At 47.0% G+C, this 23,558-nt stretch overlaps 1 protein-coding gene across 13 annotated transcripts in view; it reads left to right on the top strand.

Annotated features, from left to right (window-relative positions):
• Positions 1-23,558, top strand: part of CADPS (calcium dependent secretion activator) — a 455,401-nt gene that overhangs the window by 272,073 nt on the left and 159,770 nt on the right. For all 13 annotated transcript variants that reach the window (XM_070390909.1, XM_070390912.1, XM_070390905.1 and 10 more), the window contains exons 7-9: positions 452-563; positions 8,030-8,169; positions 19,259-19,325. In XM_070390909.1, the coding sequence (XP_070247010.1) occupies positions 452-563; positions 8,030-8,169; positions 19,259-19,325 (319 nt within the window). The remainder of the gene's footprint in view (positions 1-451; positions 564-8,029; positions 8,170-19,258; positions 19,326-23,558) is intronic.

The following is a 23,558-nucleotide window of genomic DNA, read 5'->3' as shown; positions in this document are numbered from 1 at the left end:
ACTACGGAAGTCTCGTTTTAAAGTCAGGTGTTGGCTCAGACCAAATGAAGCCCCATCTCAAAATCTGGAACTGCAGCTTCTAAGAACCAGGGACTCCGAGGATGCGAGGAAATATTCGTTAGTGGTTACCTGAGAATATGTGTAGATATAGCAGGAGCATGAGGGAAAGTTCTCACCACTTGATTTCATGCTAACTCCTCCTGATTCCTCCTTGTCTCCGTGAAGACCCTTGGCAACTTTCTGAGCATCTGTCTTGCATTTGCCTAACAAGATAATTAACACTTTGTCACTGTGGCAGCTTTTGGGGGGGGGGGGGGGGGGGAGGGAGAGGATGTGACAGCCAGCACCGCCTCGGTTAACCCTGCACTCCCCCGACCCAGGAAGAAGGCAGCTGAGTTTAGCATCGTCCGGGCAGAGGTCTCCACACTGACCTCTCCCATTCTGTCCACAGCTGGGGCACCCAGGGCGACTTCTCCACGACCCACGCGCTGCCTGCTGTGAAGGTGAAGCTGTTCACAGAGAGCACCGGTGTCCTGGCCTTGGAGGACAAGGAACTCGGGCGGGTAAGTGCTCCCCTCACAGCCGGATGCACGTAGGTTGCTCCAGAGAGCGGTTGTCTCTGGTTCCCCTGAGGCAGCATTGCTAAGAGCTGAAGGACTGGCTTGGCCATTGAGATCCCGGGGTGCTCTCTGCATGGACGGTGCAACCTTGAGCAAGCAAGTGCTTCAACCTCTCCCAGCCTCAGCTTCCCTGCCCCCAATCTGGTCACCACAGTGCACTCTGCGGAAGACCAACTACCAAGCAGGGTCCTCCAACCTTCCAACCCACACCCGCTCAGGCCAAAGCGCTCCATGCCCTTTACTATCCTGAAGTGAAAGTCTTAGGTGACTTAACAAACTGACCCACCTAACAATCTAAATCAACACAACATCACATAAAGGGAGAAGGAAAGGCAATGACTCAATAATAGTATCATTTCAAGATGTGAAATTATAAAAATCTGCTGTGGAGGTTGGCGACTCCAAAGCCTGAGCACCAGCGAACTGACTTATTGAATGGATAAACAAGTGTTGGTAACAACATTGCTTTGATTTCCCTGGAAAAGTGCTAAATATACTTTGAGTGCATGGGTAACACATTTTTTAGAAGCTGGACTCAGTTAGTCATCAACAGGTTTTCCCACCTGCGTTTATAGTCAGTGGGAATACTCAAAAGTCAGTGGGATGCAGGACAATTCCCTATTGGAAAGGGTTATCTCACTCCGTTCCCAGATGTTTACTATCCCTGGGGCCCACCATGCAACTACCATACCAACAGAGCTCAGCACCAATGACTTTCAACCAAAAAAGTCCTCCCGCCCAATTTTTGAAACATCCGGTGGAAGGTACCACTCCCTTTGAGTACTACTGAGATCAGAAAGGCATTTCTTCTTGCATCTCAGCTATTGACGCTGCACCAAAAAGCCAGTGGTATTTTCAGACCGGAAGTTAATTAGCTGGAAATGCTTCCATCACCCTACACTGCGTATAACATCTGAGCTCTGGAGCGCAGCCTACAAAGGCCCGGGTGATCCGGGATCAGGCTTCTGCCCGCCTCCTCAGCCCTTTGCTGCCACTGAGCCCCAGCATCTTCAGCCAAATTTGAGTCCCTCAAATAAACTAAATTCCTTCCCGCCTCCTCCGGGGCCTTTCTGTCTGCCTGGAGCCCTGGCCCCACCTCCCGAATCTCTGAAAGGCTACTTCTTTATACATGCCCCTCCTCCCTCCTCAGGCAGCCCTTGCTGGCTATCCATCCTCCTTTAATTGCTACTGCAGCCCCTGTTCACATCCTCCACTGAGCCTATCACCACAGAGAGAAAGAGAGGAAGAATTTACAGAAATGTTTACCTCCGGCCTCCCCACCAGGCTGTGAAAGCTCCATGGAGACAGAAACTTAAACGATTTGTCCGCCACCCCATTCCCAGAGCCCAGCACATAGACTCTCAATAGACTTCATTTCCCACTGGCCGAATGAACAATCTCTTCTGAAAGCTGTGTGACTTCAGCCAAGACTTCTAACCTCTCTGGGCCTCTGATATTTTATCTAGAGAATAAGAGAATACCCCAAGATAAGCACACAGGTGTGCGCACATCACAACGCCAGCAAGAACACATTACCCACGCTTCCTTCTCTCTTCCTTTGTCTTTTCACTTCCTTTTCTGCCTTTCATCTGTAGACCTGACCTGGAGTCATATTACTGGGACCCGCACCACAGATGGAAGTAAAACACAAAGCAAACAAAGCTAATAGCAAAAAGAGTGCTTCCCCCCCCCCAAAAAAAAGAGGGGGATGAAAGAAAAAAAGACGTGTAGTGTTTTCTTTGAGAAATGACAAGTATTCATTTCTGCTCCTCAGGAGAGGCACACAGATGGGGAAGTCACCTGCCTTTTATTTTTCTGCAAACTTCTTTTTCCATGAAGAATTGTGTCAAGAATCCTGAGAGTCTCAGAGAGCTAGGATATGCATGTTAGAAGAGACAACCCCAGGAGCACTCAACCTGAGTCCAGGGAGGATTCCAGGGGACCCGGGAGCCCCTGGAAATTGTCTGCAAATAGTGTGTGTGTGTGTGTGTGTGTGTGTTGGTGGGGGGCGTGGGGAGTGGATATGTGCATTTTTCTGGACTCACTAGTTCAAAGCTTTCACCAGCTTCTCAAAGCTGTTCCCACTCAGAAAAGTTGAAACCACTGGGCTAGCCAAAGCCTTTCATTTTGTAGATGAGAAACTGATTCCTGAAGAGTCAGGAAGCTTACCCAGAGCCCCCGGGTTTGCTGGGGCCCGGGCAGTGCTGGCCAGCGCTGTCCTAAGCCCTTAATGTGCCGCCCCTCGTCCAGCCTTCACCATGGTCCCAGCGAGGCAGCTGCAGATAGCACTCCTCCTGTACTGACCTGCCCGCTGGGTCCGGAGGCGGTAATTCACCAGAAGTGATGTTGCCTCACCGCAGGCCACTTTTACTACACCACAGCGTCCTCAGCAGAAATACACTCCTCAGCTCTGTGGCCATGAGCTCGCCACAGGTCCCACACTGCCATTCTTTTCTTAATAGATCATTCTCTCTTATATATTCCCCCAGATACTAGTTTACACTTGTTCCTGCCAGTTGCTCTGGCGCTGGCCTGCGGGCCCTCGTGCCAGCTGGGACGCCCTCTGCTGGTGGCACCGCCACAGGCCACAGCTGTGACTGCTAAGTGGTCTTTTTCAATGTGAAGTGCCTTGGAGCCCTCAGGAGAGTGTGTCTACGCCAGTGGTTGGCAAACCGCGGCTCGTGAGCCACATGCGGCTCTTTGGCCCCTCGAGTGTGGCTCTTCCACAAAATGCCACGTGCGGGCGTGCACGTACAGTGCGAAGTTGACTTAAAACTTTAAGTAAAGTTTATTAAGTTAATTTTAGGGAACGTTGTGGAGTGAAAGAAGATGTAGTGTCGAGGATTGAGAAAGGTATGTTGAGATGGTTTGGACATATAGAGAGGATGAGCGAAAGGAGGTAGACGAAACAAGTATACAAGACGAGTGTGGATGGGAGAGTGGAAGGGGTCGACCTCAGCGAACGTACCTCAATCAGATTGAGGACGTTTTTAGCAAAGGCCAGCTTAGGAGTACCCTAATTAAGTTAATAACAATGTACCTACCTATATAGTTTAAGTTTAAAAAATCTGGCTCTCTTGCCGAAACCGGTTTGGCTCAGTGGATAGAGCGTCGGCCTGCGGACTGAAAGGTCCCAGGTTCGATTCCGGTCAAGGGCATGTACCTGGGTTGCGGGCACATCCCCAGTGGGGAGTGTGCAGGAGGCAGCTGATCGATGTTTCTCTCTCATCGATGTTTCTAACTCTCTATCTCTCTCCCTTCCTCTCTGTAAAAAATCAATAAAATATATTTAAAAAAAAAAAATCTGGCTCTCAAAAGAAATTTCAGTGGTTGTACTATTGATATTTGGCTCTGTTGACTAATGAGGTTGCCGACCACTGGTCTATGCTGTTCTTCCCAAGCGTAGCAGGACACAGCCACGTTCAAAATCCCGGTTCTACCTTCCTTCATCCCACAGTAGTAACTTGTTTCATCTTATTATGTTTCATTTTTATTAACCTTTCTAATAAATAAATAAATAAAAAGCCATGCATGCTGTAAAAAAAAAAATAAATGGACATGTAGTGAAACCATTGATCCCTTCCACCTCACCCTAGTATTGTTTCCCAAAGAAAGATCCTTGTTTTCAGTTTATTGTATATTCTTCCCCAAATAGCCTATGCACATACAAGCATAGCATATATAGGCATGTGTGCATATATCCCTCTTTAAAAAGGAGCACACACTAGAAAATTATTGTATGCATACTGCTCTGCACTTTGCTTGAATTATCAGTGTATTTGGAGATTAGTCCATGTCAGCCATATTGACTTCCCTCCTTTTTCATAGCTGCATAGTATTCCATTGTGTAGATGCATCAGAATTTATTTAGGTTGTTTTCAGTCTTTGGCTATATAAACAAAGCTTCGGTAAATGATCTTCAATTTATTTCCTTGCACATATTGTGTACCTGTATAGGATAAATGTCAAAAAATATTTTGCTGAATGAAATTTGAATTTTGATAGATACTGCCAAATTGTCCCCAAAGGAGTAGTATATGCCAACTGATACTTCTACAAAAGGCACGAGAGTGACTATTTCCCCAAACCCATGCCCATACTCCAATACTATGCAATTTTTATGCATTAAAAATGATTGTGGGCCCATGTGTCCTGTCACTTGTGCTATGCACAGAGCAAACAGGAATAATGGCAGGCAAAAACTTAACCTCAAAAAATGTAAAGGCTATGGACATAAAAACTAGGACTTAGAGCCCATAGCCAGGGGACACAGTCCAGTCTGAGGGGTAGGGGTCCCTTCCAGCCAGGGGAACACAGAGGTAGGGAGGGATATCAGGGTGAAACAGTCCCCCGGGAGCACCTGCCTGGGTGCCCAGGTTCCTAAGAGCAGCTAGGGCTGGCCGGCGTGCAGCTTACCGCTCCTGCATGGGGCCAATTGTGTTCCCACATCAGCATCACCACATCAAAGCACAGCACACATGGCTGCGGCTGAGATGACGAAGTGCTTGATTAGCAGCCTGGAATGTCCAGATGAGGTGTCTGGGCTGCGCCGGGCTTACGTGCACCCAGAAGGACCCTAATAATTCAGCAAGGTTGACACGTACAAAGGAGCCGTCGACCGGTCAGGAGGGTGGGGATGAAGACAGAGGAGAATGCAGTGACCTCATCTCCCCATCCACGCTGGAGAGGAGGTCCCCCCCAGAGGCCCCCACGTGGGGGAAGAAGTGTTTGTAGAGAGGCCAGTACAGAGCGGAGGCCATTTGCTTTGGCAAGCGGACATCATGTTGGACGTGGGAAACGCCCAGAACCATATGGTGGCAGGCCTGCTGACGAGCTCCGGGCGCCCAGGGCGCTGCTCCCACTGACTTTGCCAAACGGGCAGGAGGGAAGGAGGCCCAGGGCCTGGCCTGCTGTCTTCCGGCCCAGGCTGGGCTTCTCCTCTGAGCTCCCTGCACATCACCCCACCTCACCTGCCAGGAGAGAGGGTCAGCCTCACCGGGATCAGCAGCCCTCCTCCCACCCTCCAGGCTCAGGTCTCAGGATACAGAAGATGACAGAATTCTCTTGAGGGCAGGGAGTGGTCCCCCCCCCCCGCCCCCCCGCCCATGGCACCCTGACTCATTTACGTCCAGCGTCCTCCAGCAAGTCCAAGGCCAGTGGTGCCAGTGATATGAACTTACGTATTTGATGATTGAATTTTAGCTAAATTAACCCTAAATTAACAGAATGAACAAATGCCCAAAGAGATTCCCACAGAGGAGCTCTGATTGAAGGTAGTCCTAATATTCAAGCCTGACAAGCAGCATGAAAACGGTGGCCTGCCCCCAGGCCTGCTCCCAGAGTTCCGTCACCACCCGAGACTAAGCGGCCGGTGATCATACAGGACCCACGCCGGTCAGGACTATGGGAAATGCAGACTCACATCCCGTACCCTTAACGATCAGCCTTGCCCTGAACATACAGCAAGTAAGGCTAATCATAGAACACAGCCACCACCATGCGCAAGACACGTAGACTACAGTTTTTTTGTCTTTAGCCCATCTTTTAAGACGTCTGTATTTGTGTATGTTCTATGATATATGCAATTAATGTTAACACAAAGTAGGCATATAAATGTGAAATATATATATGGGTATATATTTTTACTGATATTTATATATCAGTATATCAAATTTTCCCGTTTTGTTTTGTGTGTTTTGTTTGTTTGTTTTTAATAAATTGATGGTTTGTGGCAAGCCTGAGCTATTCCATCAGCACAATTTTTCCAAAGGCTCAGATGATGATTAGCATTTTTTTTAGCAAAAAAGTACTTTTAGACATAATGCTGCTATACATTTAATAGACTGCATTATAGTGTGAACATAGCTTTTAGATACACAGAGAAACCAAAATCTTCGTGTGACTCACATTTTTGCAATTCTTGCTTTATTGCAGTGGCCTGGACCTGAACCCGCAATATCTCTGAGGCATGCCTGTGTTCATATTGACATATTTTATATTGATAGTGATACAGTTACAGACATTGGGCCAGTTGCTCAAAAATATCTTACTGATGTAGGGCATGGTCAAAAACACATTGGCAGCCTCTGGTCTGAAATATGGGGATTTCTTTTATTTCAATCATAAGACATTGAGAAGACTCTAATTTCGTCTTTGAAAAAATATACAAATTTCCCTTCATCAGAGAGAGGGAATTTAATGGAAAAAGAAAAAATAAAGGGTCAGGCTTGGAGTCAGAGGGTGAAAATCAGCACAAGCGAGGCCTGTGATATGGACAGATGGTCCTTTTCTGCCTCAGCCCCTCCTCTTCTCGGAGCTCTTGATGCACAGTCGCCCAGAGAGCCCTGGGCCCCTGGTCTCTGAGCCCAGGCTGAACTCGCGTGACAGCGGGGCAGCCTCTGCAGGGCCCCTCCCAGCCCTCCAGAGGTGACAGGAGCCCAGGAGAGGGGCCGGCCTGCCCAGTCCTGGAGAAAATGGCTTTGAAAGCAAAGCCAAAGCAACCAGGGCAGGCTGCCAGCCCAGAGGCAAAGCTCAGCCAGCCCAGCTTCTGTTGTCCTGTGTTTAGTTCCCATTCCTGGGTTCAGGGGATCTTCCAAATTCCGCTCCTCCCGGGTGCACGCTCCCCAGACCCCACATGCTCCTGGGAACTCGTTCATCTCCCTGCAGAAGGGGAGTCACCAAGCTTCACTCACAGCCGCGGAGGCAGGGAGACCTGAGGCACAAGGCCCACGGGCGCACCATCCCCGAAGCCCACTGCGGAGTCTGTCTCGGAGCCCACCCTTCCCGTCAGGGCAGAGCGGGCCGTCCTGTGATGAGATGAAAGTGCAGCTGAAATCGGTTGAGAAGTGTGACTGGCAGCAGGTCCCTTCCCTCTCTAAATGGCACATTTCCCATCCGTCAAATAAGGTCCCCCCACCTTCCCTGCAGCCTCAAGGGCTTCTCCTGCTGCGATGGTGGGAGGGATCCCGAAGGATGAGGAAGAGTGGGCGAGCAGTGCCCTGTGAGATGTAAGGTGTTTCTTCCCTTCACACCGGTCTTCTCTGGGAAGAGGATGATGGGCGGAGAACACTCTTGCTGTGGTGCTTCTGAGCTTTGGAAAAGTAGGAGAGTAGGACCAGGCAAGCCACAATCCTTACTTTTAGAGAATTCGCCAGGAAGAGAGAGAAGGGAGCAGAGAACAGCATTTCCGTCCTCGGGCCAGGCTGGGTGGCAGGAGGAAGCCGGGTTGGGAGGCAAAGCCTTGGTTCTGAGTCCGGTGGCCAAGATCTGCTTCACATGACTGCCCTCCCTTGGGCAATAGAACCTGCGCAAGACATGCCTTCTCCGCAGCAAAGTTTCTCATCCACCAAAATATGCCCATAGCAGCACTTCTATTTCCCCGCTAAGACGGTTGTCCTTTATTCCAACAGGTTATTCTCCATCCCACCCCGAACAGCCCCAAGCAGTCAGAGTGGCACAAAATGACAGTCTCCAAAAACTGCCCTGATCAAGACCTCAAAATCAAACTCGCTGTCCGAATGGATAAGCCTCAAAACATGAAGCATTCTGGGTAAGTGCTCCTTCTCTGAGGGGCAATTTTGGACACGCTTCTATTTATTTCTTAACATGTTTTCTAAATAGAAAAACTGATCCTCAGAGAACCACATGGAAAGAAATACAAAGGATGCATGGGAGGTTATTAAAATACTTATTCTCACATTTACCGTTGTCCACGGTCTGCATGGAGGATTGGGTCCAGGACCCCCCAGGAGGCAATGGCGTAGGGTTTGCATGTAGCCTAGGCACATCCTCACATATACTTTAAGTTGTTTCTAGATTACTTATCATTTCTCATACAATGTCAGTGCTATGTAAACAGTTGTTATACTATATTGTTCAAGGAATAATGACAAGAAAAAAGGTCTGTATGTGTTCAGTACAGACTCAGCCATCTAGGCCTGACTACATAGTAGACACTGGCCACATCCTACCATTTTTAGAATATTTTTGATCATAGTTGGTTGGATCACAGGACACGGGACCCATGGAAGCAGAGGGCCGTCTGTGCCATAAGCTTCCTCTGTTCTTAGGATCACCGCCCTGTGTTTGCCTCAGTGCTAACTGTCAAGATAGAACCATTTCCTTCTCCTCTGGGCCGGGATTCCCAGGACAGCCACTGCCATCCTAGAAGCATGCTGGGTGATTCCGGCTTCAGAGGTTCCATTGGCTTCATCTACCTTGTCCCAGGCATTCTGATTTCTCAGCCTGTGACTCCCTCTCTTGCACCTTCGTTAACAACCACATACAGAGGGTGTGAGCGGTTGCCCTTGGCGACCTTCAAACAATCAACTCATATGGAATCAGCTTTTCCTCCTTCTTTTATTCCTGGCATATATTCCAAACTGTTGAATGGGAATTCTCCTGCATCTCTCTCCTCTTCAAGGTACACATCCGGGTTTCAAGCAAACGGTTGGAGAATTCTGTGGGGTTTCTGTAGCACAGGGAGAAGTCGGCATCTTTAGCAAAACCCTGGCTCACAGCGGGAGACAGAGAGAGAAAAGTGAGGAGGGGAGGGCAGACCAAAGAGACAGGCCAAAAATATGAATGAATATCTGTCCTCAAAACTGCTCTTTAAAATCTTCCTTAAAGGGATCAGTAGCTCAACCCACATTCCTGGCTGTGGGAGCCCCATACCAGGAGTTTCACAAATACTCCCTCATGTCATCCCCAGAGCAAATACTTGGCGTAGGTATTATTTTTCCCATTGGACAAGTTCCCACATTTTTTTTCCTTGACTCTGTTGGAAATTGAATTAACTGATCTGGATTCAGGAACTTTTCTGTTGATTTATTTGTAAAATTTTTAACATATTTCAGGTATCTTGATCCTATAGATGAAAGAATAAATATGTAGCTCACTTTGACCTGTTCCATAGCTATTTAATATCACTAGACTGCCATTTAAAGATTACCCCTGCCGGGACATATACCAGGAGGGCCTAGAATAGTCCTGAGAAGTGAACAGTGGGCACCTTGATACAGCACCATCAGAGCCAGCGTGGCATGAGCCAGGGGAGCAACCTTAGTTGCACAAGAGAAGATTCAGGGAAAATGGAAATATTATGAACTACATTTTTTTTCATTTAAACTTAAAATAGCTTTACTGAGCCCCATTGTGTGGGGGAGAGTGAAAGAAACTTCGGAGCAGTGTCGCTGCTTAGAGGGTTAGAGAGAGGAGTTTTTAAGAAACCTGGCTGAGGTCATGAGTCGTATCTACTTTGCTGTGTATTGAAACATAAAAGGAAACTCAGAATTACCCCTGGTTGGTGGACTGTGGTTTATTGAATGAGCCCCTGCCCCGTTCAGAACAACTTTTCTTTATTGAATAGAAAAATGTCAGTAAGAACATCAACACTGCCTTTTGGCCTTAAGACATTGGTACCTGGGCATATTTGAGACTTAGCAACTCCTCAGTGGCTTTCTAATTATTATCTTTTACATCCACGTAGTGTTTTAAGTTCAGGAAGTGCATTCACTTACATGATCTCATTTCATCCCTGAAACAGCCTCACAAGGATTAGGTATTATTATCCCCCCATCTTTTTTTTTTTTTAAGGCTCTTCTTTTTTTTAAAACATATTTTATTGATTTTTTACAGAGAGGAAGGGAGAGGGATAGAGAGTCAGAAACATCGATGAGAGAGAAACATCGATCAGCTGCCTCCTGCATACCCCCCACTGGGGATGTGCCTGCAACCAAGGTACATGCCCTTGACCGGAATCGAACCTGGGACCCTTCAGTCCGCAGGCCGATGCTCTATCCACTGAGCCAAACCAGCTACAGCTATTATCCCCCCATCTTAATAAATGGCCTCTTTCTTCACCCAGTTGCTCAGACTAAGATCCTTGGAGTCATCTTGGTCTCTCTTTCTCTCTCACCCCTCATCTCATCCATCAACCAATTCTCCTCACTCCACCTTCATAATAAATCCAGAGCTCAGCCTCTCATCCCCACCTCCACATCTCCACTAGAATCCAAGCCTCCAGTACTTCTCCCCTCACTGTTGCACTTGCCTCATATGCAGTCCCCCCGGTGTCCTTGCCTCCCTGTAGTCCATGTAGAATAGTTCTTTTGCAAAACACAAGTCAGATCCCATCACTCAAATTCTGGAGAAACCCCCACTGATTCCCCATCTCATTCAGAGTAAAAGTCAATGCTGTTACTATGGCTACGGGGCCCTGTCTGATGAGGATTTCATTACCTCTCTGACCTTGATCACTGCTCCAGACATACTGGCCTCCTTGCTCTTCCCAAAGACTCCAAGTGGACGCCCACCACAGGGCTCTTGTTCCCACTGTTTCCTCTGTTTTGAATGCTCCTTCTCCCCCACGCAGATGTCCGCATGGCTCACCTTGGTTTCTGCATGTCTCCGCACCTTATCAGAATGCCTTTCCGGGCCCACCTGTGCCCCCCTCTCTTTCTTACTCTGCTTTATTTTTACTAGAGCACTTATCATCGTCTCACATTTCATAACTTCCTTTATTCGTTTGTTGTCTGTCTTCCCCACTAGGCTGTGAGCTCCTTATCATTAGGGACATTTGTCTCCTTTGTTCAAGGAAGCAACTATAGAGCCTGACATGAAGTAAAAGTCCAATAAATTATTTGTTGCATAAATAAGTGAATGAATGAGCCCCATTTTACAAATAAGGAAACTGAGGCTCAGAATCCACATTTTACAAATAAGGAAAAGACTTGCCCACGTCAGAGTGAGCCTCAGAGCCAGGTCTAGAATAGTTTCAGTCCAACCTTAACTACAAACCTGAAACTTAAATTCAATGAACCACGGTCCATCAACCTGGAGTAATTCAGAATTCCGATTTTCCTTTTACATTTTAACAAATCCTTTTTTTAAAATAATTTTTTATTTATTGATTTCAGAGAGGAAGGGAGAGAGAGATAGAAACATCAATGATGAGAATCATTGATCGGCTGCCTCCTGCATGCCCCCCATCGGGGATCGAGCCTGCAACCCAGGATGTGACTTGACTGGGAATCTAACCACAACCTCATGATTCATGGGTCAAGGCTCAACCACTGAGCAACACCAGCCAGGCTGTAGCTCTGCCTTTTAATGAGAATATTTATTTAGCCTATTTATATTTAATACTAGAGGCCCAGTGCACGGATTCATACACCAGTGGGGTTCCTTGGCCTGGCCTGCACCCTCTGGCAATCCAGGACCCCTTGGGGGATGTTGGAGAGCTGGTTTTGGCCTGATCCCCACAGGCCAGGCCAAGGGACCCCACTGGTGCACAAATCTCTAGTATGCATATAAGATCTTTGGTTAATATCTTCCCATCTTCCCTCCTCCCCGCTTCCCTATGAGATTCATCAGTCTGTTCCATGTTTCTATGCCTGTGCATTGAGCATCTGTCCCCTGGTGATCATTGCACATCATAGCTACCGGCCAGTCGGTCAGTCTGCCAGTCACTTAGGCTTTTATATATATAGATAATTATTGAAATGGTTAGGTTTAAATTACATTGCTGTTTGTCATCTTGCTAGTTGTTTTTTGTTTGTTCCATCTGATCTGTTTCCTTTTTCCTCTTTTTCTTCCTTCTTTTGAATTAATTGAATGCCTTTATTATTCCATTTTATCTTCTTTATTATATTAGTATATAGAAATGCCAATTTGGTCAATTGCCTAGACTGTAATCTTTGGCACTACCACTTACTAGCTGAGGGCAAGTTGCTTACCTCTCTGGACCTCGTTTTGCTCCGCATGAAATGGAGGTAATGCTAGCACTGGCCCCGAGGGTTATTGTGAGGATTAAATGAGTTAATAAATGTCAAGCATTTTGCTGCAAGGTGAGAGCTACAGCTACAGCAGAGTCGGTGGTGGTGGTTATCATTGGTGCCGTTTGCATTCACCCATGCTTTGTGCCTTTCCTCAGCCATGGGTCCTGCTAGGCTGCTACAAGACTGAGCCACTGGAGTCTCAGCGCTCCCCGCCTTGTTCTCTCTCACTCCCCTGGGAGGGGAGGGAGGCCTCCCGGTAGGAATCATGGTTTTTGTCTCACTGTGACTGCTCTTCTTAGGAAAAAAATTGTCATGAAGAATTTCTGGGGGGAAAAGATTTTGCCTAGAGAAAACAAGGGCCTCCCTCTCCTCCTGGACCAGGGCAGCACCAACCCCCATTTCTGGGCTTGTCAGTCACTCTGGCTCCTTTGTGAGGTGCTCATGGGCTATGTGAGGGTCCACCTGCTCTTTTCCTGGCACTGGCTGCCCATCCCCAGGCACCCTAACAGAAGATACACAATAAAACATTTTCCCCAGGGATACCTATTGAGTGCCCGTCATGTGCACGCTAGTGCTAAGCACAGTAGGTGCTTAATAAACAGCTGAGGTCCTACTTCACTTACAGTCACAAACACCACGTGAAGGACACTGTCCCATTTTTTATACACCCGGGTGCTGCCCTGCCAAGTAGTCCAGGGCAGGGGACCCTGAGACCAGGGAGTCTTCCATGCATTTGACTGGGATTCCTGGGACTTAAGTTGAACCCAAGTGCACCTTCCTCATGTCTCTTTTTTAAAAGATGTTTTTATTGATTTTTAAGGAGAGAGGAAAGGAGAGGGAGAGAGAGGTAGAAATATGTGTAAGAGAGAAACATCAATTGCTGCCTCCTGCACGCCCCATAATGGAGATTGAGCCTACAACTTGGGCATGTGCCCAGACCAGGAATCAAACTGGTGACCTCTTGGTTCCTGGGTTGATGCTCTACCACTGAGCCACACCAGCCGGGCTTCCTGGTCTCTTGTTAGTCCTTTATAGTTCACTCTGGCCTCTCATAGAACTAAAATGCTGCAGGGAGTGGTAGGGATGACAGTGGCCCACTAGCATGGGACTTACCGAAATGCTACAGGACAGGGTGCATTAGAATCCTGATGCAAAATGTGACCTGGAGACCCACACCCAGACATGTGCACCTCTCCCTGTCTCCCAACAGATAGGTGCCTGAGAGCTGGACATCGATTGAAATAAAGAAGCCAAAGGTGAATCCTTTGCAAAGATGGTAGTTACAGACTCTTTCTACTAGGACTACTCTTTCTACTACTACTACCACTACTACTAGTAGCAGCAAGAATTACAACACGCAACAGCAATGCCTAACATTATCAAGATCCTACTACATGCCAGTTACTGTGCTAAACACTTCACATGCATCATCTCCACCAGCCCTCACAATAACCGATGGAGTAGGTGCTGTGCTATCCCCACTTACGGCCAAGGGAACTGAGGCACGGGCAGCTAAGCCAAGGGACAGCTCATGACAGGCCCAGGACTCTCACCTAGGTGTTCCCACTCTGAGTCTGAGATATACCCACCAGGCCAGACTTCGACTCACTGCACCACAGCACTGGTTTATCTGTTCATAAACCCAGCTTTCCACATATCCAGGTGGCCTGGAGAGAGAGCTGGGGGCCACCAATGTCCGCACAGACAGCTGTCCATAGGGTGAGGGCGGGGGGCACCTGTGCGTCTGCAATGACAGGCTTCATCTGCCCCAGGCGCTTCCCCTTCTGTTTATGAGCACGTCTCACCCTGAGAGAACACAGTGCAGGAGCCCACCAGCCAGAAGCAGGACGTTGCAGCCCTCAGTTTTCTCTGTTTTGACATCTTCAGGCAGGTGCCACATTAGCTAGCGATGGATTCTGAGGAAAACCTCCGAGGGGAAGCCCCCCTCCACACAGATCACCCTCCACATTCCACGGGAGGGCTGCTGCGTCTTCTCTGACCCACTCGGCTCGCCCACCCGGAGCCGTTCACCAGAAATCCTCTCTCTCTCTCTCTCTCTCTCTCTCTCTCTCTCTCTCTCTCTGTGTGTGTGTGTGTGTGTGTGTGTGTCCAGCTGAAATAACTATTCCTGCTCTTATTTCAAGAAAGAAACCAAGCTTGTCCTCTAGACCAGGAGGAGATGGTAGGGAAGAGGGTGCCCTAGAGCCAGGCTGTTCCAGTTCTAGATTAAATTCTGCTGCTGCCATTCACTACTGGGGCCCTAGGGAAGGTGCTTGAACTTTCTGAACATCAGTTTCTTAAACTGAAAAGTAGGATTAATAGCAAATAATAAGTGTTTGTGTTGTGCCAGTTATTGTTCTAAGCACTTTATCTCTCACTAGCTACTTTAATCCTCATGACAGCCTTTGAAGGAGATACCGCTGTTATTATCCCCATTGTACAGGTGAGAAAACTAAGGCAGAGATAAGTCTAGTGACTTGCCCAAGGTCACACACAAACCTAGGCAGACTGGCTCCACAGTCGAGCTCTTAACCCCTCCGTGTGGGTGCAATGAATTCCTGCAAAGTGCTTGGCATAGTACAGAAGGCGAGCACAACTTCCCTCAGCAGTGCCTAGTGTTTTTATTCTGAAGAAAAGTTAGTGATTCCATGTGAGTTACATTCTATGGGAACCAGAGAACTCGTTTTCCTACTTCCATTCTCATCAACTAAAAGTATAAACGCTTTAGATGTAGCAGCGGCATTCATCGTTTCTAATCTCTGTATGTGGATTTAAGTTAAGGGGGGAAGAGAAAATGAGTAGTAGCTGCCAGTATAATTTCAGAAATTATGAGACTGTTACAACCTGGCAGTTGCTACTAAAAATATAAAATTCTTCATGCACTTTCTTTATTTGATCTTTTATTTCATCTATGTACATATGCCCAAGGAGATCTCCTTTCACACATCTAGCTATTGTTTACTACAAGTAATGCTATGCTTTCCTCTGTACAGGGAGATATCCTATATCATAAAGCTCTAATATGCAAATCGACCAACAGCAGAATGACTGGTTGCTATGATGCACACTGACCACCAGGGGGCAGACGTTCAACACAGAGTGGTGCTCCCACAGGGGGGCGCCGCTCAGCCAGAAGCCAGCCTCATGGCTGGTGAGCACAACAGCGGCAGTAGCTGGAGCCTCTTCTGCCTCCGCAGCAGTGCTAAGGACCCCTTCGCAGATATCTGCCTGCCGGACACCCCCCGAGGGGTCCCGGACTGTGAAAGGGCTCAGGCCGGGCTGAGGGACCCCCCCAGTGCACCAGGCCTCTGGTTTTATCATAAGGCAGCTTTTATTGGGCATCTACTTTCTGCCATGCCTCATGCTTATACTTCTCAAGCATCACCTGCTTAATCTGCCCCCACACAACACAACCCTGGCCCTGTGTGGAGAACACCGGGAGGTTAAGCAGCTTGCCCAGCATCTAAGGGAACTGGCAGAACTAGCGCTGGAAGGCTCCTCACCAGCACAGACAATAACCCTCTCTGTCCCTGTCCCTGGCCCAGCCTCCATTTCTGCATGACTATGATAATACTAGAGGCCCAGTGCATGGGATTCATGCACGGGTAGGGTCCCTAGGCCTGGCCAGTGATCAGGGCCGATCGGGGCCTTCCAGCTGCTGACTGGGGCCTCCCTTCACCAGCTGCCGGCTGCCTACTGGGGACTTCCTTCGTTCCACGCCAACCCCTGGTGCTCAGCGCACATCATAGTGAGTGATCAGTCTCCTGGTCAAACTCCCACAGGGACAATTTGCATATTAGGCTTTTATATATATAGATATTACCTCAAGAAGGCTGAGAGCTCTGTCCAGGACAGCAGTGTGCTCCACATAATAACAGAGCTGACCCAGTTGGCTGCAGGGTGACGAACAGCCATCCAACCGTCCCCGCAGCCTCAGCCTGGGTCCGGCCCACCCCCTCTCATCTGCACACGGTCACCCTCTCCTCGCTGGCTCCCTGCTTCTCTTGCCCCTCGCATCAACAGCACATTCGCCACCACTGCCACTGGGATCATCTTAAGTAGAAATATAACCTTGTCACTCCCCTGCCTAAAACCCTCCCTAGTTTTCCATCCTTATTTAGGATGAGTGTGTTACTGATACAATTTCCCGAGTTAAAATGTCACTGCTGTGAAGTGAATGGAGTTTGGGGCAACAGCGAAAGAGGGGAGACCAGGGAGGAGCCTATTGCCATGGCCCAGGTGGAGGTGACATAGTCGGGGAGTAGCAGTGGAGGTAGAAATAGGTGGGATATACTTTGGAAGGAGAACTCCAAAGACTTGGTGATGCATTCCACGTCTTTATGTGATGTTTTTAAATCTCATCAGAAATCATTATAAAGGCTGCTCTGGCTTCCCAAGAACATGGCGTTCAAAACCAATTAAAATATTGCAAATACGTACTGACCACCTGCCATACACAGTTGACCCCTCAGCTGTTCTGCAGTTAGAGACACTGAACCCCCGCACAGGCCCTTCACATCCGTAGATTCATCCAAGGTTGAAGTCTGCCAGAATCCGAGGTTGGGAAACTGTGGTTGGGAATGCAAAATTCTGTTTTTGATCCACTGTTGACTGAATCTGTAAATGTGAAACCCTCAGATACGACAGGCAGACTGTATTTACTGAAAAAAATCTGTGTATTGGCGGACCTGCACAGTTCAAGGGGCAGGTCTGTCAGGAACTGCACTAGGAAATTGAAAAGGAGAGGTTTCTGTGCCAGAAACTTAGAAAGAGAGGACCAGGTTCCTTCCCTCCAGGAGCTCACAGTCCAGTTGGTGTGTGAGTATAAAAGACAGTACTGTGCTAGTACGTTACTGCTGCCAGCACAGAATTGACTTACGTGGCCCAGGAGGCGGTGACATCAAGTAAGGACGGAGACCAGGAAGATGTGAGTCTAACCCAGCCGTGGGCAAACTACAGCCCGCGGGCCGGATCCAGCCCGTTTGAAATGAATAAAACTAAAAATGTTTACTTTGAATTTATATTAGTTCACACAAACACTCCATCCATGCTTTTGTTCCGGCCCTCCGGTCCAGTTTAAGAACCCATTGTGGCCCTCGAGTCAAAAAGTTTGCCCACCCCTGGCTCAGGAGCGGGGAGAAGGCACTCAGGCAGCGTAACTGTGCAAAGTCCCGGATGGAGGTGTGAAGCCACGCGGCCAGGAATTACAGACAATACGAGGCACCAGAGGAGCCTGGAGAGTTCACCGGGGCCAGAAAAGGAAGCGCCACCAGGCCGGTCAGGATGCTGCATGTTGTCTCCAGAGGCGAAGGCTTCCCCCAGGGTATTCACACCGCTAAGGGCACACAAGGTCGCTTCCTGATGCACAGACAAGCTTGTATTAGTTAAATAGGTCCTCATGCATTTTAATGTGTGTTGCATAACATATCATTGGTCTATCAAGACTACAATGTAAAGTTTTCTTTCAAAATAAATGTATTCATGTTAAACAAGTCAACTTAAACTTTCAAGTGAATTATAGGATAAATAGGCAGGCAGATATGGGATAAATCATGAAAGCGGAATGTGAGTGGCCAGAGTTTGGGGCTCCCTTCATGTAAATGGGGAGACCCATGGAGTTTCAGCAGGGGGCGGGGCGGGGGTGCAGCATGAGAGCACTGCAGACGGTGGCCCTATCCCAGTACCAGGAAGAGGAAATCATGACGGGGTCCCTAAAACCCCTGCAGAGGTTCCCCCGCACTGTCCCTGGGCGCAGACCTGTGGCCTGGGCTGATGTGGTGAAGGTGGAAGGGGAGGACTGAGCATAGGAGGAACTTTGCAGCAGGTGAATCAGCTGCACTTGGCATCTCAGGAGCAAGGAGGAGGGGACAGAGGCACCAGGAGACTCCCAGGTTCTGGCTTGAAGGTCTGAGTAGATTTAGGCCACCAGCCACTCCCAGGGCCCCTGAAACTTGTCAATCAGCATCAGTTGTAATTAGGTGCATTGTTCTCTCTGCTCCAAGCGGAAATGCTGTCTGATTCTTGGTGAAGTGAGGGTTTGGAAGTTGCCCCATTGGTTCTGACAGCAGGTGAAGCCAGTCCTTGGCTGGGGTGTTTGAAAGTGTTGGGGTTTGACCAGCTCTCTCCTCACCTGGCCTAGGAGAGTCTGAAAACCACCAGCCTCCCTTCCTGGATCAGCGCCAGTTCAACGTGTAACAATCCACAGGGTAATTCCTGAGTGAACTAGCAACACTGGTCTTAAAATCTCCGGACGGCTTTGCCCTTGCTTCCGTGGTCCTTAACCCTCTTTTTTATTTCATGTTTCTGTATAAAGATGAATTTCCACCAACAGAAGAGCATTTGGGGAAAAGGGAGGAGTCCAGGGAGGACTTTCTCTCTCCTCTTCCCTATAACTTCTTCCAAATTCTTCCCTGTAATGCATACACCTGCCTTTGGCAGGAAAAAAAAAAGAACCTGAGGGAAGGTTTTCCTTAATGCAACTTGGTAAGAGGTGAAAGAATTGGTAGTTGTGAGATTTAGCACAAATTTTCTTCTCTTTGCACACACCTTTTAGGAGTTTCCCAACCTAAAAGACTTTTAGCGAGTGCACAAATTAAGTCACAATGTAACTTTCTCAGGGTGCCTCCTGGGGCCGTCCGTCTGAGGATGGGAAGTGACTTGGCTGCTGTTTCTTGCTCAGCTCGAATCTGCTTTCTCTTTCTGGGCCGTGTGCATGTGTTTGGTTATGAGCACCAAGCCTCATGGTCAAGTGTGTTAGTGGTCCGTGAGGTCCGAAAGGTTGGCGACCGCTGGTTTCAGGACAACTTGAACAATGCACTCACACAAGCATTACTGCAATTGTGTCTTTTTCCTCTTCCTTAGGTATTTATGGGCCATCGGCAAGAATGTCTGGAAGAGATGGAAGAAAAGGTTCTTTGTGTTGGTGCAGGTAACTCTTCAACTCTAATATCTGCCTTCAGAGCCATCAGTTTTAACCCTGTGACAGGATTAACGGATGGTGTTTAATAGATGTCAATACCTGAAGCACACAGAGCTCAAGCAGCAGCTCAGTGCAGCTGTGCCCTCACAGATCCATGTAACCACCAATCAGAGGCAGACGCACATTTTCAGAGCCCAGGGTTCCCTGTGCTCCTTTGCCTATTTCTATATCACTTTAAAAATTTTAAAAGTCAATGCATGCTCATTAGTTTCTACTCTGATAATACAGAATTATATAAGGTAAGTAGGAGAGGTGAACTCCCACCCCTTCTGTGATGGGGGGCCCCAGGGATGGAGCAAGCCTGTGCCCGTTTAGGGCAGTGGGACACCAACATTGTTTTAGAAGAATTTGCTGTTTCTAAAGAAAATTCAGAATTTAGTTGGACTTTTTAACATCTATTTTTTTAATTTAATTAATTTATTTTTTTAAATTTTCTTTTATTGCTTAAAGTATTACAAAGAGTAGTGCATATGTCTCCTTTTTCCCCCCTTGATCTTCCCCTGGCCTCCCCTGCCCCCAGTGTCTTGTGTCCATTGGTTATGCTTATATACATGCACACAAGTCCTTCGGTTGATCTCTTACCTCCTGCCCCAACCCTCCCCAGCCTTCCGGCTGTAGTTTGACAGTCTGTTCGAGGTTGCTCTGCCTCTGTATCTATTTTTGTTCATCAGTTTATAATGTTCTTTATTATCCATAAATGAGTGAGATCATGTGGTATTTTTCTTTCATTGACTGGCTTATTTCACTTAGCATAATGCTCTCAAGTTCCATCCATGCTGTTGCAAATGGTAAGAATTCCTTTTTTACAGCAGCATAGTATTCCATTGTGTAGATGTACCACAGTTTTCTAATCCATTCATCTGTTGATGGACATTTAGGCTGTTTCCAAATCTTATCTATGGTGAATTGTGCTGCCATGAACATAGGGGTGCATATATCCTTTCTGATTGTTGTTTCTGGTTTCTTGGGATATAGTCCTAGAAGTGGATTAATGGGTCAAATGAGAATTCCATTTTTAACTTTTTGAGGAAACTCCATACTGTCTTCCATAGTGGCTGCACCAGTCTGCATTCCCACTAGCAGTGCACAAGGGTTCCTTTTTCTCCACATCCTCTCCAGCATTTGCCATTTGTTGATTTGTTGATGATAGCCATTCTGGCAGGTGTGAGATGGTACCTCATTGTTGTTTTGATTTGCATCTCTCAGCTGATTAGTGACTTTGAGCATGTTTTCGTATGTCTCTTGGCTTTCTGAATGTCCTCTTTCGAAAAGTGTCTATTTAGGTCCTTTGCCCATTTTTTGATTGGACTTTGTATCTTCCTTTTGTTAATTTCTATGAGTTTCCTGTAAATGTTGGAGATTAAACCCTTATCGGAGATATCGTTGGCAAATATGTTCTCCCATGCAGTGGGCTTTCTTGTTGTTTTGTTGATGGTTTCTTTTGCTGTGCAGAAGCTTTTTATTTTGATGTAGTCCCATTTGTTTATTTTCTCTTTAGTTTCCATTGCCCTAGGAGCTATATCAGTAAGGCTATTGCTATGACAGATGTCTGCTATTTTGCTGCCTACGGCTTCTTCTAAGATTTTTATGGTTGCCCATCTTACATTTAAGTCCTTTATCCATTTTGAGTTTATTTTTGTGTATGGTGTAAGTTGGTGGTCTAGTTTATTGTTAGTGTGTTTGATAGTTAACTACCTGTAGGGGAGCACTCCGCTCTTCTTGATGCCTGGGCTTCCAGAAGCCTCAACTGACCCCCTATAACGATGTTTACAGTCTGGAATGTATATTTCCAGATAGACTTTCTTTAACCAAAAATAATCAAACTCTTCAAGTTGTTCTGCAAATTGCTTTAAAAAATCATTGTAGACATTTCCCTATGTTTGCACATATAGCTCTGGCTCTATTACCTGTAAATCTCCCCCTTTTTTTTTCTTATGATGGGAAATTTTAAGATTTACTCTCTCAGCAACTAGAATTTTCCCTTTTGATAGACTTCTAGGTTTCCCCAAATGGGACTATTATTAACCATGCAGCACAGAACATCAATGTATACAGGTACAGATATGGATGCAGATATTGATACTAGTAATACATTAGTAATATTTAAATAGTATCTTTGCTCTTGAGTATTTCTTTAAGAAAAAAATAACCAAAAATAGTAATATATGTCTTTGAAAATCCCTCCTTTTTTTGTTTGTTTGCTTTTTGCATCAGGATTTTTCCATTTACAGAGGAAATTGCCATTGCCTCTTTTTTAATTGCAGGCTCCACCAGAGCATGTAAACTATAATTCAATTTGTGAAAAGTTAATTTCTGCTGTACTCTGAATGACATCACAAAGTGTGCCACCTTAATTTAGTGACTAAGGTGTTTATCAAGTTACTGTGTTGGCCCTAAGCACTGACTGGTATTTAGATCACTCTCAGTTCTGAAACCTCACCATGAGGCAAACACCTCTTAGGCCTTGCAAGTTCCACCAACCCTGAGCTCCTCAGACTAGACCTTCTACAGATCTACTCAAGTGCCTGCCACTGAGGCAAAATGCTTCTCTGGCTGTAAGCAAAAGGTGATCTTTGCTTTCATACTGCTATGGGGTACAGCAAAACCTTAAAGTAAATTAGCCAAATGAAAGGTTTGGAATGATGTCCAACCTCCAAAAGAATCCATGGCTAAGCAATAAAAGAGCTTTTATTTTAAGATACATTTCCTCAAACTACCAATGGACCGATATCTATCGAGCACCTACTTTGTATAGGGCTCATTGGTAGCTCATAGAGAAGGACTCTGAGGCCCTGTCCCTCACTTCCAGAAGAACTCTATTAGAGTTCTTTATAGGCAAACAGCACAAACAGATTCAAGCTAATTATGCTTTTTTTTTTTAAAAAGACTGTATTGGAAGGCACTGAGGTAATCCATGGGATTGCTGAAAAGGTTGAGTGACCAGTCCTTATTACAAACAGAACCAGTTCCAGAAATCTAGGTTGTGGGAACCACCGCTAGCGTCATGACAAAGTCAGCTCTGACCATTTTCTGTCCTCCAGTCTCCACTCAAAAGCCAAACCTGAGAGAGAGAATTGGGTTGGTCCAGCTTGGATCACGCACCCAACTTTTAGCAGGGGCAGGCGATGGCACTTTGATGATCAGGCCCATGGAGCTGTCTCCAGTGCAGAATCAGGATGCCAGTGCCAGGAGAAATGGATGCTGGGCAGGCAAGAAGAGCTGATGCCCAGTGTGAGGAGAGCACAATGTAGATGGAGAGACACGCTACATCCAGAGAAGCAGTGCTAAGTTATGGGTGGTTCTCCCCTCACTGCGCTCACGTGGCCCAGCAGCCTCTCTGACTTCCCTGGACCTCTGCTGGCCTCCCCCAATGCACTATGTGTTTCAAGGCCAGTTCTGTTTCCGATTCACCTTGTGATCCTTCCTCTTTCCCCCACCACACACATACACTTCCTCCAGCGCAGTGTGTGGCAGGGCCATTCCGGAAATAGTGGGAGGAGGAAGGGAAAGGAAGAGAGGAGAAGAGCCTGGAGAGCGACAACTCCCCAGAGGACGAGGGACAAGAGGCCTTCTCACCATGGTAGGGAGTCTCCCCTCTCATATTATTGGTCCACTGTGCCCAAAAGATTTCAGGTTAAAATCAGCTTTTGTTTGGTCTTCAGCCAAAGTATTTCTGAGATATCCACCCACCCCCCACCTTCCTGTTTAGCACCATACAAACCATAACATTCTGTGGTTCCTCTAGTAATGTTAATTATTGCTTATATTTACATGGTCCTCAGAGTTCACAAGGTGGTCATCCAGTTGGTCTTTACAACCTTTCTGTACTATAGTGAGGACAAGACTGATCCCCTTTTACGTTAGAGCAAACGGAGGTTGAATTACTCGCCCAAAGCCCATGGCCCCTAGGCAGCTAGTGAAACCTCACACACTCTTTCTGGCTCCAAAGTCTTTCTGGCTTCAAGACTCCAAGCACTTAGGTGGGACTGGTGCTCAGCGAGATTTTATGTGCATACAATTTCTAGAACTCACTTGTCTTACATCAGATAGAGACAATGTGGTCCCTAAATCCTGTTTCTGATTCTCTGCAGGTAACATAATAGTTTTTTAAAACACATGCTGACAGCTCTAGCTTTCAGAAACATTACTAAATCTAAACGAGGTAAAATATTGACAAATAAT

The sequence above is a fragment of the Myotis yumanensis genome, unplaced genomic scaffold (genome assembly GCF_028538775.1).
Source record: "Myotis yumanensis isolate MYYU_CA2020_CCGP unplaced genomic scaffold, mMyoYum1.0.hap1 SCAF_14, whole genome shotgun sequence".
Taxonomy (NCBI): domain Eukaryota; kingdom Metazoa; phylum Chordata; class Mammalia; order Chiroptera; family Vespertilionidae; genus Myotis; species Myotis yumanensis.
Note: the sequence above shows the minus strand (reverse complement) of the source record. Positions and strands in the feature narration are given on the sequence as shown.